The following is an 18,659-nucleotide window of genomic DNA, read 5'->3' on the forward strand; positions in this document are numbered from 1 at the left end:
AAGAAAATAAGCATTAATTTTTATATATAAGTCCATAGTGAGGAATGCGTTTTTAAATATGGCCTCTTAAGTTTTGACCATATTATGTAAATGAATTTCCTTTTTTTAAGATTAGAATTCGAGCAAAGAATATTGTTCTGCATGGATTCTATAACATAAAATTATAGCGTACAAAGGCGGATTAAAAACGCAAAACTTAGAATTGTTGTGTTTCGATTTGAAGGTTGTGTGAGCCAGTCTAGCTAAAGGTATAAGAGAGCCAAGGTTGGTGGCGCATTGACGATGTAAGGGATGTCTCATATATAATGCCAATATCTATGGGCGACCACATATCAACACGTGAGCCATTTGCAAGTCTGATTACCTATTACCTTTGTAAAATAAATATTACCTATTAAAATAAAAGGAGATATATACAAGCAATGTTTTATTAAAAATAAATTATGAAATTTCGTTAACTTGCGAAAAGTGTGGATTTATAGATAAATTAAATACTTGTAGAAATGATTTGGCTAGAAGCAAGCGTGTTAACTTTTTAGCGGTTCTTTAATAATCTTTTAACTTATGAACTGATAAGTATTTTCAGACACTAAGTGCACATAATGGTACACTATGTCGTGTAATAGATACTTGTCGTAGGAATTTTCGATCGCAATCGCGTTGCGTGCGCACGCATTTAAGATAACGTGATAATCTATGCAATATAATAAATGTTACTACGTTTATGGGAAATTATTTCAAAAAATAACGTCGATTTATAATTTTATTATTGTTTTTTTTTATGATTTTCCATAGTGTAAAACTTATAATACTATATGTAGTTAAGCTGGTACACGTAACAAATGACTTTTTGCATTACGTTAGATTAGGTACATTTAAACGTTGCCTTAAAACCTAACCTATCGTTAACTTACATATCATCGCGTCTAAAGATGATAAAGATGTCGTTTTTTTATAAGTTATTATACATAAGTTTTTCTTTCAAAATCATATCGTTGGTGTTGTCTTATCTGACCTCAAGTATAAAATTAATCTCACCTGACCTTTGTCAGTAGGAATGGCTTTACCGTATTAATATTCATTCTGAGTGCAAGATAAAGCTTAAGATTTCATAGTGGGATGTAACACAGGTAAAACTTTCCCTTCGTAAGTCGCTAATTAGCTAAAGTACTAATAAACTAAACGACTTTTAATGATTATCTTACGTGGTAACACTAATAGCCACAATCTGTTACAGATTGTGCATATGTTACAATAATATTTTTTTAGACTTTCTTGGCATTAAATATGACTATTATTTAAAGTCTATTTTGTTATTAAGAAGTAATAAAACACATTTTAAAACTAAACTGCAAGTAGCAAATAAATAAGCGCGAAAGTTTTTGAAATTGCTATGATAGAACGCAAAAACATAATGAGACTTATAAAAATTGTAACTAACCATAGTGATTCGAAAAAAACAATATTTGCGATAAGCACTTACTTTTAATCGATACGTGTATATAAACATAAAAAAGTTGTTCCACGGTCAGTCGATTCGTAGAAACGAACAGCAGTATTGTTTGAATCGCAATTCTAATTCAAATGTTCCTACTTATTAATTCAACTTGAAGATAAGAGACCGCGAGCATGAAATAGATTATCGTCTGCACGAAAATACTCTAAGTATAACGGTGAAGGATTTAGTTCGAAATGCTCTTCGAAATCAATTTGCTTATAAGCTATCTCTCCTCGAGTAGTATTCGGAACATACGGGATTGATATAAGTGTATACTTTTAATTATTTTATTTTAAATTTATTGTAGGAAGGCCGACGACCAATTAGACAAACTGATAATGAGTGGTCACTTCTGCCTATGGTAAAGTAAAAAGTATAAACCACTTCTTAAGTTCTCAATACGTCTGTAACCACCCTATGATTATCCTTAAGATGTTATCCAATGTGCCTGTTATAATTACACTGGCTTACTAAATAAACTTAAAGTTGATGGTTCCTATCCGAATGGGTCAGCTCAAAGTTCTCCACCGGTGAATAGGAAATCCTTTATTTTAATAACATTGTAATAGATGGATACTGTATAGTGTGCTTAAAAATAATTCTATATAATTTCATTTTTGTTAAAATTGTAGATATATTTAATTAATAGATTCACTCATTCATCATTAGTTCATTGGAACTTGTGTGTTACATCATATGTGCCTGTAATTACACTGGCTCACTCATCCTTCAAGCCGAAACATAACAATACCAAGTACTGCTGCTTAAGCAGGAGTGGGTGTACCTACCCAGTTGAGCTTGCACAAAGCCCTACCACCAGAAATATGATATTTGCATGTTCCATAGACTATTTATTTATTTTAAAATCTCTTTATTAAAATTATTTCAGACGGGTTATAGTTAGTGAGAATGTTCAGTATGTGAACTCTAATGGGATCTCCTACTGGGACCAGGAAAATTTTGTTAATTTAATAATTATAGTGTTTCTGTGAAAAAAGCCGAGATGGCTTAGTGGTTAGAACGCGTGAATCTTAACCGATGATCGTGGGTTCAAACCCGGGCAAGCACCACTGAATTTTCATGTGCTCAATTTTATTATAGTTATTTGTGTTTATAATTCATCTCGTGCTTGACGGTGAAGGAAAACATCGTGAGGAAACCTGCATGTGTCTAATTTCATTGAAATTATGCCACATGTGTATTCTACCAACCCGCATTGGAGCAACGTGGTGGAATAAGCTCCAAACCTTCTCCTCAAAAGGGAGAGGAGGCCTTAGCCCAGCAGTGGGACATTAACAGGCTGTTACTGTTACTGTGTTTCTGTGAATCTTGTTAACTCATCACACAGCCGTCGGTACACTAGTATACTATAAAGTGTGTGTTTGTCATGAGAGAGGTTGGGACTAAATAATAATAATTCACAGACTTTCACTTATAATTTCTTTTAACAACTATTGAAACTCCGTTCGTGTGAAAAATTAAAATATAAAAAGAATCTAAAAGGGTAAAAAAATATCTAAATTCTATGTGTCATTTTTTTTATTAAAGAATGTTTTTTGTTTAAATTATAAAAAATTAATATAATTTTAATCGTTAAAGCTTAAACAATGTTTTTATGTACATACATAATAAACCCTTATAGTTAATACAAGAAAATGAAAGTCACGCTTGTCGTTTCTGTAATATAGTCTGAATTTAAAACAGGTGAAATTGTAAATTGTAGCTATTTATAAAATAATATAATATACTAAAATCTTCTCCGCAACGCACTGTATATTCTAATTGGCTTGGCAATTCTTTCAGTCAGGCATTGCATATACCAGTTATAAGTATAGATTACTATTTACTGGATATATATTTAGTTTATCTTAAAAAACACTAAAGATGAAATCAAACGATATTTGCATTTCCGCTTTCCAAGCGGTTTGTTGAGACCTACTTAATCAAAAGGCGATTTAAAATCTGAATAAATTAGAATTGAGTATTAAGAAAAATAAATATTATTTAAGATAGCTGTTTCCACGCATGCAGTGCGCTAAACAGCAAAATGTGAAGTCAGCTGAAACATGCAAATTCAGGCCGTAAGCAAACACGCATTTTTGCAAATGAAATGAGATCATATAGATTTCTTTCTAGCTTAGTCTCTAAAAACTAGTGTCACAGTTTCTAATAAGCTGTTTCAACTACGCGTAAATATTATAACAATAGATGCCAATGTTTCTAAATTTAGAATATTTTTGTATTTACGTTTTACTTTAAGTTTAAGATGTGTTTGAAAAGAGTACAATATAAAATAATAAAATTAATAGCAGGAAATGTTAAATTTATAGAAATACATTATGTAGAATTTGTGTTTTTTATTCGACATTTTCCATATGTTTTACCTGCTTCGAAACATAGATCAAGTCTTTCATTGTTACTATAAGTACTAATATATATATATATATATATATATAAGTACTTTACAACAATGAGGCGGCCTTATCGCCTTATTTACATGGAGTAATTTGATACCACGAATCTCTTTCAACTATAGAATACTGGAAACAATAAAACGATAAAAGTTCTATTTTGTGTGATTGGGGTACTTAATAGGTAACATTGTTCTGCCTACGATTCAATGTTCTTTAATGATCTATATCTTCTGGCAGGAAGCGAGGTGTAAACAATCATTTCCGTGAAAGCTGATGTCGGTGCATTTCCAGATATTTGTAAACGTAATCAAGTGCGTGCACTGGCCCTTGCATGAAAACGAGCACTCGCAATTATCAGACAATTTTGATTCAATTTAGCTATTTTACTACATGATGTAAGGCTCAAAACCGCTTGTGAGGGAGCTTGTGCTGTGTGAAATAGTTGTACAAATTGTATATGTTGTAATGGGCAAGTGTTGAAACAGGGAAACCCTCGATTGTTTGACGTGTGCCGCGTTGAAGATGGATGGCGGTTATACGGAGCCATGATGTGAAACACATGGGAGATTGATTGATTTACAATTGTTGCGAAATTAATGTATTTCGTGTCACGTAACCAATGCGATATTAATGTACCGTGTCAAGTGCTTTGTTGTGGTTCCTTTGAATATTATAACGTTTTGTTAAATAATAACCTTTTAAAATATATTACCCCAATTAATTTAGTAATAGGAGTATTGGCGTGCGCTTAATCCAAATTAAATGGTCTTATAATTTTTGGGGAAGGTCGTTTCTATAATAAAGTTCTCTATAAGATTAGCCTTGCCAATTAAACATTTTAAATTTTATATTTGAAAACATTAGTTAGTAAAGCATATTACTCATTACGAGGTTTTGCTCGATGATTTTCATGTTGGACAATTTAATTGTATTTAATTAACTTACCTACGGAACTTATTAATTAGTGGAAAGGATTAACTAGTAAGATTCTTACCGGTTTTTCTAACGTAGTAAAATCTAAACCGTTGGTAGCTTTACATTGAAAGTAATCTTGTTAAATGACTGATATTAAATAAATAATTTTAAATTTTTTGTTAGAGCCGCTTCCTTATGAATAAATATGTTTTGACTGAAAAACTTCTTACCATAATATTCATAGAATTTCAAAAATTATGAATAAAAGACAGGAGGCCTTTGCCCAGCATGGGGATATTTACTTTATATAATTAAGTATTGGTTAGTTCAAGTAAATAAATAAATAAATGTACCTTAATATTTAATTACTGAATCATAACCTTTTTTAGCACAACATTACGTTTATTTTATTTATATATGAACCAATCGTGCATACCAACGATCATTCTTTACAATAATACGTAGTCTTAAGTAAATAATTATATTTGGTTACCATAACAACATGAAACTGAGCGCGCAGAAAACCCGTCGCGTTATGTGATGTGAAATCGTTCTGTGTGTTTACTCAGCAACATTAGTCGATGTTTACGGTTCAGTACTTAATGGACCCGTGATGATTTGAACTCAAATACCTATCTATAGACCGTATCTTTACCGAAGATGAGAGTATAATAGGAAAAATCTAATTAGCTCATATGAATGTTCCTTTTGTAATATTTAAACTCTTCCTAGAAGAATGGATAAAAAAATACAAAGCTTTATTGAATGTGTTAAGTATGTGAGTTCGATATGTGTTGAAATAAATGAGCCGTGACGGCTGGGTAGACAGATACGTGTATTTCGACAGAGGATTGCGTCTTCAAATCCGGGCCAGCTATTCTGTCATGATGCTTTTTTTAAAACTCATCACGTGCTCGCTGGTAAAAGAAAACATGCATGTAACGGATAAAACTCTGCTTCGTATACACAAACACACACGGGATAGTGTGTCAGACTAAGCTCCAAGCTTTTAAAAAAAATGAATACCATTGCCCAGCAGTGGGACTTTTATCTGCGGTTACTTCACATTACATCTTAAGATAAATCGTTTTATTGCAATTTTATAGGATATTTTTTAAATTTACATGGAAACATTACCTAACAATAATAGTCTTGAATTTCCTTGTCCTCGATAAAGCTACACTCGTAGTGTTGTTCAGCGCTACTATTTAATTGTATCTTAAATCTCAAGCGCAAGAGATTATAGGAATTAGAAGATACCTCGCATTAATCAATGTCCGCAGACGCACGACTCAAACACCGTATCGGATTTCAGTGGTCGTTCATTAAACAGTAGCCAATTATATGCCTCGAGTGGATTAGCATGCGTGATTGCTTAAGTTGGCGATAAGGCATGAAAGTAAATATACATTATATTATACCAGTTATATCTATTCATTTCACATGCAATTTTAAGAGCTTAACTCCGAACGATATCGATATGAAAGATTCTGAAAGTTCGCTTGGATTTGAATTTAACAGCTAGAAAGGTAATAAAACAATCGGTTTCATATCATTAGATAAGATGTTTAAAACTTACGCTTGATAATTATTTTAATAATGGATTTATATATATATATTAAGCTTTAAAGTTATAAATCGTTTACGAATATAATATCTGAGTTTATTTTTAAGATGAAAACTTAAACAGAGAATAAATACAAATGACAGTCATCATAGAGTATTTTAAGGATAAATGGAACCAAAGAGTCAGGTAACATTGGAGAAAGACAAAATATATTTTCAATTGACTTACAGCTACATCGACTGGTTCACTTTCTGTCATCGGATATTTACTGTCATACACAAACCCGTATCCCTATCTGTTGACATAAGTCATCTATTCCGCATAGATGTCAAACAGGAAAGGCCAGGTGCTGGTTAGCTAGAAAAAATAAAGGAAAAAAAGCATAACAAGAGGTGCGGAAGCGCATGCGCGGCTTACTTTTCACGCGCGGGCGGAGGGTGGCAGCATCGACTTAAGCAAGGGTACTGGCGGCGCGCGCTCAGTCAGCTGACGTTCGTCGACTCGTCCGCACGTACCTAAATCTCTGCCGGATTCGCGCAGTGACCGCACTTGTGTTAAAATCGTGGTTAATATTTAAAAAAAGTCTTATTTACAATGGCCACATACGCCCAATTCAAGCACGTCGAGCTCTACAAGATTGGTCATGGAAAGAACAGGTGAGTGTGTTCGATTTTCAGATGCGCGGATGCTGTAAAATTTTCAGTGAAACGGGAGGGACACCTCTTTATGGATGGGGTTGTATGCTGAAGTTACTAGTTGTTTCATAAATTTATATTACATTATTACGGTATCGATGCTTTTTATGTAAAACTATGACTATAAAAAAATCAAATCAAATTCAGTTCCTATTTATTATATTATTGCTATAAATTCTTAAATTCTATTTTTTTAATGTCGATATTAGAATGACAAGAAAATTATAATTTATTTTACGAAACGAATAGTTTTTGTAGATATTATATTTTCATGCTGTAAAGTATATTGAACTGTAGGTCATTGTAATGCTGAGGTCACGCTTCGTTGTTCATAATTCATATCGCGATTTCAGTTTCAGACGAAGAAATTATAAAGCACTTATTTAATTAAGATTTAATTCATATCTATGACTTAAAATAAAATAGTGATAAATAGTTTTAGTTTTTTTTGGAGCAAAGCAAATTCAATTAATATATATAATATGTAAAACCTTCTGCTCAACAGCAGGGCATTTACGAGTTGTTACTTTATGCAATACGTACCTATATAAAAGTATAAAACATATTGCAGAGCTTAAAAGTATTTTCAGCGTTTTTAAATGTAGAGTAGTATAAAAACACATGAAAGGTGAGCATGCGAATTGGCAATAATCAGTAAAAACCAACACGCATATCACTTTTAGAAAATAGCAAACAAGCATTTCTACAAAATTTTAATCCGGCGTCATTGGAGTAGTAGATACTGTTTTATAAAAGGCAGAAGTAAAGAATATACTGCTTTCATATAGTTGCGTCACATTTTGAGTGCTTATTAATATTATTAGTTTGACCTAAAATTAACTTATAACTTAAACTTATTGTTAGACTAGTAATAGGGAGAGGGATGAAGGTGCTTCAGATAAATTTCGTTCAGTACAGTACAGTATCAGCCTGTGAATATCCCACAGCTGGGCTAAGGCCTCTTCTCTTTGAGGAGAAAGTATAGAGCTTGTTCCATCACGCTGCTCCAATGCATGGTGGAAAACACCAACCCCGCATAATGTAATAATAAATATCGTTCAATACAACAACAAAAAAAGATTATTTTATAGGAAATAAATACTGAAATATATCTTTTTTTGATATATTGAATTAAGTTATAATAAAATTTAGAAATATTTATTATTTTTATAACATTATATTAAAAACGATATAATGATATCTATAGTATATTATGATAAATATAATGCTCTACATTGTAAATATCTGTGTCGTCTTTGTACACATGTCCCACATAGGCAAAAGCCGCATGTCTGAAGCGGCTCTAGAGTCGCGTGCCAGCGAGGCGCATTAGCATATCCATAGGAAGTGACGTGATTACTTGGGGCGAGCAGACAGACGCATAACCTCCCTTAACTTTGGATTTACGAAATGATTACAACGCTTACAGCAAATAACAGTTTGATCAAAATGCTTATAATTTTTTTTTTCTATTTGAATCCAATTAAAATGACGTTGTCTATTCTGCCATACAATACGTACGTATTATATTTTAGCGTATGTACGTTGATTTTGTTTATTATCCAGCTAAAAAGATTTATGCTTTTACGAAAATGTCGTTATGCAGGAAATTCTTTATTGTTTTAGATTTTTTTATTTTAGTTATACTATTCTTTTGTAATTATACAATTATAATTTAGTAAGTAAGTAAGGCCTCCTCTCCCTTTTTGAGGAGAAGGTTTGGAGCTTATTCCACCACGCTGCTCCAATGCGGGTTGGTGGAATACACATGTGGCATAGTTTCAATGAAATTAGACACATGCAGGTTTCCTCACGATGTTTTCCTTCACCGAAAAGCACGAGATGAATTATAAACAGAAATTAAGCACATGAAAATTCAGAGGTGCTTGCCCGGGTTTGAACCCACGTTCATCGGTTAAGATTCACGCGTTCTTACCACTGGGCCATCCAGGAGAATTTATGGTCTGTCAATTTGGTTATTCGCTTTTTGAAATTTTCCCCTAGAACGTAAATGTTCCAGATTTAGTAATAGTTGACTTTAAAATAGGTGGTAAAAAATATATTAACTGCCTAATCATATTTAGTTATCTTATTTATGCCCGCTTATATACATTATAATACCGTAAATGATTTAGTTTATGATAAATAAAGTATGGAAATATAAATAATAGAACAATAATATTAGAAATAAATAAAAATGTGGAATAATTTGTCATGCGTAATAGATATTGCTATTATTGTTCTATTATTTATGTATTAATATTGTATGACACTTAGTGACGGCAGTCAAATGTATTCGCTGCAAATGATAAATTGAAAATAATTAATCTTTGTGCATATACATAGATAAATCGCTATAGGGAATTGCATGCGATCAAATAGCAATAAAATATATGACTTAAACAATCCCAAATAAATATCTATAATAAGCTCCATACCTTCTCCCCAAAAAGGGAGAGGAGGCCTTAGCCCAGCAGTGGGACATTTACAGGATGTTACTGTTACTGTAAATAGGACATTAGTCTTTAAAAATGTTTTTGTGCATCGAAAATATAATGGTAAAAAAATTACAACTTTTATAACAATAAATAATTATTTAGCAAAAATTTACTTAATTATTATTCTTCCGACATGGAACTTTCGTAGCCCATGTTTACTCTACACTACTATATAATTGATAGTTAATAAAGTGGCAGTTTATGTTGTTTTGTATTAAATACAAACCAACAAAATAATATTTTTTATAGTTCACGGGCAACAATCAATAATCGATACTACTATTTTAAAGGTTCAATAATCGAATAATCGGTAATCGTACGATCTGTCAAAAAGTAAATAACCAAATAGATAGAGTATAAATTATATACCATGTGTAGTAATTTGTAATAATAATAATCCTTTTAACCTAGACCATTGAACCCTAGAGTGTTGCTAACTCTATTTTTCGTTGTGACTGAAAAAGTATCCTTGATTGGCAAGATATATTGCCAGTGAAATAGTCGGTGCTTAATAGAAACAACTAGGTCGTTTATAAGCACGATTGGAAAAGCAGATACGCTTGTATATTAGGCTATGAAAATCAAAGGTCTCACGCTAAGGACGATTGAACGGACGGAGCGAATCTTGACTCCAAAATTTAAAACGGCACTTTTCGATTGTTTATTATTTTACAGTTTTATACAAAAATGTGGATAGTAAATAATTTATAAAGTCTATAATTGTCACAGTTCTTGGTTGTGAGTTTGTCTCTTTTCCAAAGGTTCATATTTTACACCAAATCGTTGAATTGTTAGTTGAGATATTTAAACTTCTAAAATTCTTCCGAGACTATCATCACAACGTACTTGTCATACACAAAACTATCATCTGCGTTTGTTACTTTTTTTAAAGTAACGAGACTCAATGGACTCATAAATTCGCTTGTGCGTTATTCGTCACGTATAAAAAGTTATTTATATCACCACGTCAGAGTACAGCTACGAAACTCGTGTTTTCTCATACTAAATTGCAACATTCTAGCAAATAAATAACGACCCAGTTTTCTGTCGAAAATGCCATAAAAACGCCCTAAACCATGAAGCTAGAAGACAGTATAAATTACAGAGCAATTTATGGTGACGGTGTTACAATGTTGATACGGGATAATGGTAGTCGGATGGTGACGTTTAATTTTATGTGTCGTTTCCATTAAATATAGATGTCAATCTTTATCGATACTTATTATAATACCAGAGTCTAACAGCCGATTTCCGAGTAAATTGCCTATAAATATATGCAAGACGTAATAATCGGTAGTTATTCTAATGATGTCTTTTAACGGCTATGATCGGAATCCTTTAAAGATATCTGGGTGTGCGACAGTCTACCGCTTAGTACTGCAATTTGATAGGTTTATTAGGAGATAAAATTGTGCTTATGTCGCATGCATTCATTGTAGTTGCAAAATTGCTTGTATATTGATTGATATTATACAATATTTTGATTTTCTAAATTGTTTTTTCTTTCACAAGCATGTCTTGTGTTAGAATAAAAGAATGTTTCAACTCTCAAGTATTGTAACGTAAAATAGTTAGAGGAGTTAAATTAAGAGCGTCGCTAAATGTTTTAAATGGTCAACAACTTTCACATAATGTTGCTTTTAAACGTAAACAAATTTCCGATTTATGTTTAAAGTGGTAGCACGACGATTATTAGCCTCACGTAAACACTTTAACATGCATTCTTGAGTGTTTGTACATCTACAGGTTAGTTTGGGCTGAACAACGATATATTTAACTAAAATTTCGAGGAATTCGACTACTTTATTTTTTATTAACTACTTGTATTATTTTCATGATGAGATTAAGGGTGGAATATGCAGGAAGAGAGTAACTGAGGATACCTATTACTAGAGTTATAGACGACAGGAAGAGATAAATCCCTGCGCTGGCAACAAATATTCCGATATACGAATTAATACGATTAGTAATCTCAAGAACTAAAGTACAATCGAGTTATTTATGTACACTAAAATCTATGAATTATAATTATTGTCGTTATACCGTTTTCGTATTTATTTCATCACAAATACATAGTTAAAAACATAATAGGACCGAGATCAAGCAATTAGTTTCACACAAAACCTTACTTGCATGTGCTTATATGATCGTACTATATAAAAACTATATCGACGCACACGCACGTTTTTGTCGTAACTAATACCACTAATGGAATTACAACAGTGTTAGAACAAAAACTCGGTAGAAGTGCGCCATTGCTATGAGCATTAGTCGATGTTATAAAAACGCAGCATCATGTTAAGATTTCAATTAAACATATTAGTTTCTTTTCCTTTGAAATACGTAAAAACGTAGCCTTATATCATAAATTTATATTAAATAAAAATTTATGTTACTAATCTTACGTGACCTTTTTTCTAATGACGCAAAACATGAGCTTATTATAATTCACCCCAAATCACAAGGCCAATGGTCGCGTGCCATTGCGAAACAAATACCTATGTATAGGATGATTTCATGCCGCAGTACAGAATTTCATGACAGTTCGCAGTGATTACGAATATCTGCAAAGTTACATGTAACTGATACGGTTATTTGTTATACTGCATACCTACCCAGTTTATTTCTTTGTACCATATAAAAATATTCTAGCTGGTCGCCTTAACTAAGAAAAAACAACGTTTTATTTGATATCTATGTTATGTTTAATTTGATTATAAAGCATTTTAACATTTTATGAGTGAAAAGTTTAAAAATGTATGCATGCATGTATCGAACATACGTATAAAATCTTATAGATTTCGTTTTGTCTAAATATTCTTAGAAAAAAAAAAAATCTTTCTAACTACCATATAAAACACAGAGATAACTGTTTTTACAATTTTATCGTAAATTCTGTTTGCCAATTTACACTCGTTATGTTTAACGACAATTTGTTTGTTTATGCTGTCATTGTTTTTTACCGTTCTTTCTTTATTTTATTCCAATTCCAAATTTTTTATAATAATATCATTAGACAATGATAAAGTTTTTTGAATGATTTTGAGAGGCAAATGGGAGAAAAGTTTTAGTACCACTCAAAAACAGAGTAAAGTAGAACTTTTATTGATAAATTTCGTATATTTTGCAGTCTGATACGAAACGTCAGCAACTAATCATAGCTATAATGCTAGCCATCTCCCTAAGCATATGTCGTCACAAGTAGTAAGCACATTATTCTTGCAATAACCTAAAGAGGTATTTAAAATTAATATTGTTATAAAACGGCTTTAACATAGCCATAAACAAGTTCCCACGGCACTGTCTAATGGGCTCCAAGGTTCTTTCATTGCATCAATCACATAAAAGTAGTTTGTAAAAGGGCCCTAATGCTTGTGTCTTTTATTTCTCATAAAAACTAAGCTGTTAATGCATTAGTCAACAAGGAAATTAGTTACGGTGTTATCCAAGTGTTATTACAGAAATTGTTTAAAGCTTTTTTTGTTTAAATCAATTTACTTGTTTTTTACTACTTTCATTTTTTTATAAATATTTATGAAATAAAGACTAAAAGAAGTTTTATTATAATATTACCTAACCTACCAGTTATCTATCTATATATTAAAAGCCATTTACATTATTAATAATTATTAATATTATACTGTTAATAACGTTAACGTTTTATCAGGTACTAAAGACTAACATCGCGGTTTGTGGTTGCTTGTAAAATTTTATTGATTGCTGATAGTAAGTAATTCTTTCTAAAGTACAACATGTTTTAATAATTTTCATCCGCAATAGACTTTAGCATAATAAAATAACTTTTACATATTTTTATAAGTTATTATTTTGTAAATTCCAGCTATTTCTCTATAATAATTTAATGAAAACGTTAATACGATTCAGGATTTGAATATATAAAAACTTTTAAGTAATCTAGGTGTCATTTCATTGAAAAATTATGGTTTAAATCGAGATAACGAAAAAGGTGGTTTGATCGTGTTGACAGGCAGAGCGCATCGGGATCCGTTATATCTACGCCAGAGTTACTTATCTGTGCGCGAAGTTTTTATCTGTTCATTTTGTTTTTATCTGTGTGATTATCGCAGGCCGTTAGAATGCACGCGCGGTGTTGCAACTGAAATGAAACTGTTGTTAAATTGTTTAATTGTGTTTGTAATTGAACTTAAACACTGAACATTTAAAAAAGGAATCTTTTGTAAAAAATACAAACATATTTTATATCCGTTCGGAAATAATTCGGTAGAAATCACAATGGGCTTGATTGGTTAATTTTTGTATTTACACAAATTATTTGAATTTGGTAATAAGCTTTCTAAAATGGAGACATAAACAAGCAGAGAGTTATAATATCATAAAAATAATAATATCGAAATGCCCACTTCTTTTTTTCGTTGAACCAGTCAATGCTTTTCACTGTTGAGTTTTATTAAAACCCAGTAAATACGTCCCACATAGTGTGTGCAAGACAGATAATATTTCCAATAAATAAACATTTATTACTAGTTATTACCTTCTTACAATTTTAACTTATAAGTTTATTTAATATCTGAACTATCAATAGAGTCGTTATGCTAAACTATTGTGTTAATAAATACATTTACATTAAAGTAAAGATCGTTTAAGTCTATACAATTAATATTCATGACACTTACGGTTGTCGTTATCTAAAACTATTTTATACAATACTATATTTTCAGGTGAAACTTAAATATAACAGCAAAATGCTTCAATTTTATAATATTTTTACCTATGTTTTAAACACAAATGATTTGTACTAAATTTACAATAATGGTAGGGCTATTGACTCTTTATAATACGATAGAGTAATTACTGGTGTAATAACAAACACAAGGGACATATAATTTTAGAGCGTGTTGTTGGTGATTTATACTTTTTACAGTCCCAGCCCCAGCCCCAGTCCCAGTGCCTGTAGACTTTGTATTTAAAGTATTTCTGTAGGTAACGTGATTTATTGTTGTTATTATTATATTATATGCAATTCTACGATCTCTCTTTAATTACTACTATTCAAGCTCATGAAACTTTTGATGTGAATATAAAAATTAAATGATGTTATAATTAATTACACATTAAATGTTTTTTATTTTATTGTATAGTTTTAGACAGGGAATTTACATTATAAGATTCATATATACAAGAATTCATATTTATATCATATTCATATATAGCAGAATACACAAATATTTTACCATAAAACATAAGGCATTATTATATATACTTAAGTAATATTCAACTTATTAAGACGCGATGATCGCCCTTTCTAAAGTGTGTGTTATATTTATTACAAACTCGTTTATCGGGCAGGTGCTAATTGGAGTTCTCACAGTACCCGTTTATGCGAAACGTTCATAAATAGATATAATCGTAACGATTTGTTTGAAGTTCTGTTTTTTTTTTAAATAAAGAATAGGAATGCGGACGAGCATATCGGCCACCTGATAGTAAGTGGTCACCAACGCCCATAGACATTGGCATTGTAAGAAATGTTAACCATCGCTTACATCACCAATGCGCCACCAACCTTGGGAACTAAGATTTTATGTTCCTTGTGCCTGTAGTTACACTGGCCACAACACCCTTCAAACTGGAATACAATAATACCAAGTACTGTTATTTTGCGGTTAAATATCTGATAATGGGTGGTACCTACCCAGATGAGCTTGCACAAAGCTCTACCACCTGTATATTATTATTTTTATGTCTTATTATTTATAAATATTAGGTTTTATATGTATTCGAATAATTTTTTTTATTTTTATAACCATAAAATGAAAAAACATCGATTTAATTAATATAAATTTTAAATTATTGTTACAATGCTTATTTTTCGGAAAATATATTTCAGTATTTTTTTATAATTTAGAAATTCTTTACGAAATCAGCGAAAGTGGTCGTGAGCGAGTAAATAGGAACTAACGGACCGTATTCGTGACCGACGCGTGCGCGTGCTACGTCTAAATTTACAGGTGCGCGCGCGCACGAAAAGTACGATCTGTCGAGAGATAACCGACTTTATTACCGCGCTGAGTTATGGCGACCCACCGTCAGTACTAGCGATGCAATACTCTAGTTGATGAGTTTCAGATATCAGAATGCATGTCAGACGGAAATTGGATGGAACTAATGTTGATTATCAAAATCATAGGACATCATTTTCGAAAAAACTTCAATTAATTTAAATTATCTAGTGCGGCTACTGAATTAACTATTTCATTAATTAAGTGAGGCTCATTTAGTTTAGAATTAAAATGTACAGTAATTAATGTTTTCATATAAAACGTAATAATACGAGTCAAAATTAAATCATTGTCATTTTATGTCAAATGAACCTTCATTTGATATAAAAATGTTCAGGTCAAAGTAATTATTTTGTCAAATGAGTCAACATTCCGTGTTAGGAACCGACAAAGATTAATTTATTTTCGCTGGCGTGTCCTATCCTAATTGTTGAGCCAGAGCTTGATTCCATATTCTATCACAATTACACATTACATACACAAAAGTGAAATAATCTAAATGACGTGATTATTTATCGTAATGCAGTGTGAAATTAACATCGTCGCCGTCTACTGTTAGATGGAGTGATCGTACTCTGCACTAGTTTTTATGTTCATTTGATCATATTGGAAATTATAAATTAATTATCATCCCTGTAATATGTAAATGCGATTTTTTTTTGGGTTGTCCTTCTATCGTGTATACACGTTACAAAATATAACCGATTGACGTGACATAGTCGGACGACTTTTTATCCCTTATTAGATTTATCTAATAAAGAAGATTTCGGAGAATGAATATTTGTGATATACATATATTCAATCCAAGGTAATCTATGATTGTTAAATGCCCAGTCGATTTGTTGAAAAACTTAAAAACCTTAAAATTTTATAATGCATTTCCTATAAGATTTTTTTTGACAAAAACGGCCGTGACGACGAGCGGCATGACCAATTAGGTTTTATTACGTAGTGTCGAATAATTTCTTTAGAATAGTTTCGTAATTGTTGCAGCCTAAATCGAGTCGAACGATTATTTATTGCTGGTCTCAAAAAAGTTTGTTTTTAAATTGTATAATTGTGATCAATTATTGTTGCCTAACTTCCTCTGTTAATAAATATATTTTTCTTTATTGCTTTATAATATTTTTGACGAAATGGTTTTTTTTTATTTAAATTTATAATTTTTTTTTTTACTTTTTGGGATGTGGCTACGAACGCCTATACACATTCACACTACTATAATATTAGGTATAATTATTTGTGTAGGCGGTAGATTTCACTTTTCTACTTCTAATTTTTTATCAATTTGTTTTGGCATATTCGATGTGATTAAGATTCCGTTATGTACACAGCTTAATTATGTTTTCTTTGCAAACGTTTATGAGAATAATAATTATATAGCGTTCGCTTATCAACTGATTGAGTCAGAAGACATTTGAAACCTTTGGGAATGTTGATGAACCAGTAGATGAGTTGTGATAGTGTGGAATCGCTTTTCTACTACAATATTTGAGATTATATCGAAATGAAATGTAAAGGTTTCTTTTAAATTGTTCTCTTTTCAATATTTATTTATTTTAACATATAATATTAACCTTTTGCTCTCGTAATGGTAGGAATAAGTTTTTTTTAATGTATCTATCTTAAATTAAGATTCTTACTAGTAATATTCTTACTAGGAATAGTGATCATGATCTTCAAAATGCGCGTCATTTTGTCTTTAGGACCTCGTTTAGTTATGTTTTGGATGATTTCTTATTTGTACTCCTATAAATTTTATTTGCACTATAAAGATATACTAAGAGTGAGCGGTGTTACATGCCATTCGTGTATAAATATGTATATTTAAATAACAGTTATCATTGCAATGCACCACTTTCTGAGATTTCTAAACGCGTGTCGGTTGGAATTGTGATTTTTTTATGAAAATGTACGCGCTACGCCGGCGCAAGCGCATGATTACTTTAGAAATGTGCGTATGCGCATTTATAATGAGGCGTCAGTTATATGAAAACGAGTTAAAGAATATTTTATGCAAAGTTGTCAAGATTGTTTTTTTTATTTGTCAATCAACCTGTTAACTAACTTGTGTTTATCTTGTCAGTTTGTTTGATTTTTTTAAACTCGCTTATCACATTAACTTGATAACTTCATTAAAACTCTTTGGATATACAAAATTTACAAATTTTACTTCGTTAAATGTTACTATGCTTTAAAGTTCTTGTATATTTTTTAAATATGCGATCATATAAGTTCACTCTCTACATAATGACTGAAATATAATAGACAATTTGATTATTATACTGACACTGCGATAGGGTAGTATATATTCAATCATTCGGGATGTTTTTGATATCAACAGCAGCTTTTACTGGAGGGTAGTTCTTTGTTCAAGCCCGTCTGGGGTAGGTATCATAGGTGCATGCCCGGGTTTGAACCCTCGATCAACGGTTTAGATTCACGAGTTTTTACTACTGGGCCATCTCGGCTATATAGGTATAGGTACGTAAAGGTAGGCTTTTTTTTTTTTTTTTTTTTATATATCGCCGGGAGGGCAAATGACTCTACTCCACCTGATGGTAAGTGGTAGTAGAGTCCAAACGCGACGACGGCCAGTACAGACGGGAAAAACGTTCTGCACTAGCCGCCTTCGCCTTGCCGGCCCGCAAGATGCCTCTTCACGCCTCGTTTGAAGGAACCCGGGTTGTAAGAGGAGGGGAATACGTGAGCTGGTAAGGAATTCCATTTTTTGGAAGTTCGACAAAGAAAGGAGTTGTCAAATTTCTTTGTTCGCGATGGAATTGATGTCACAGTTAGGCGGTGACATCGAGAACCAGCCCGCGTGGACTTAAGAAGGAAGGGGGAAGCAGGAATTAGAGAGAATAATTCCTCAGAGCACTCGCCGTGATACAGTCGATAGAAAGCGCTCAGTGCTGCTATCTCACGACGCAATTGTAAAGGTTCAAGGGTGTTTGTGACCTTTACGTCGCCAATAATGCGTACGGCACGTCGCTGCAACCGGTCCAAGGCCTCAAGTAGGTACTTAGCG

The 18,659-nt window shown here is 31.9% G+C and overlaps 1 protein-coding gene across 6 annotated transcripts in view; it reads left to right on the forward strand.

The window, feature by feature from the left end:
• The window catches only part of LOC126776410 (microtubule-associated protein Jupiter), a 113,159-nt gene that overhangs the window by 48,664 nt on the left and 45,836 nt on the right, over positions 1-18,659 (forward strand). For 2 of the 6 annotated variants that reach the window (XM_050498913.1, XM_050498916.1), the window contains exon 1: positions 6,826-7,050. The exons of the other annotated variants lie outside the window; for them this stretch is intronic. In XM_050498913.1, the coding sequence (XP_050354870.1) occupies positions 6,989-7,050 (62 nt within the window). In that variant the 5' untranslated portion in view covers positions 6,826-6,988. Of the gene's footprint in view, positions 1-6,825; positions 7,051-18,659 lie in introns of those variants that run through there. 6 annotated transcript variants of the gene reach the window in all.

Source organism: Nymphalis io, chromosome 20, assembly GCF_905147045.1.
Source record: "Nymphalis io chromosome 20, ilAglIoxx1.1, whole genome shotgun sequence".
Lineage (NCBI taxonomy): Eukaryota > Metazoa > Arthropoda > Insecta > Lepidoptera > Nymphalidae > Nymphalis > Nymphalis io.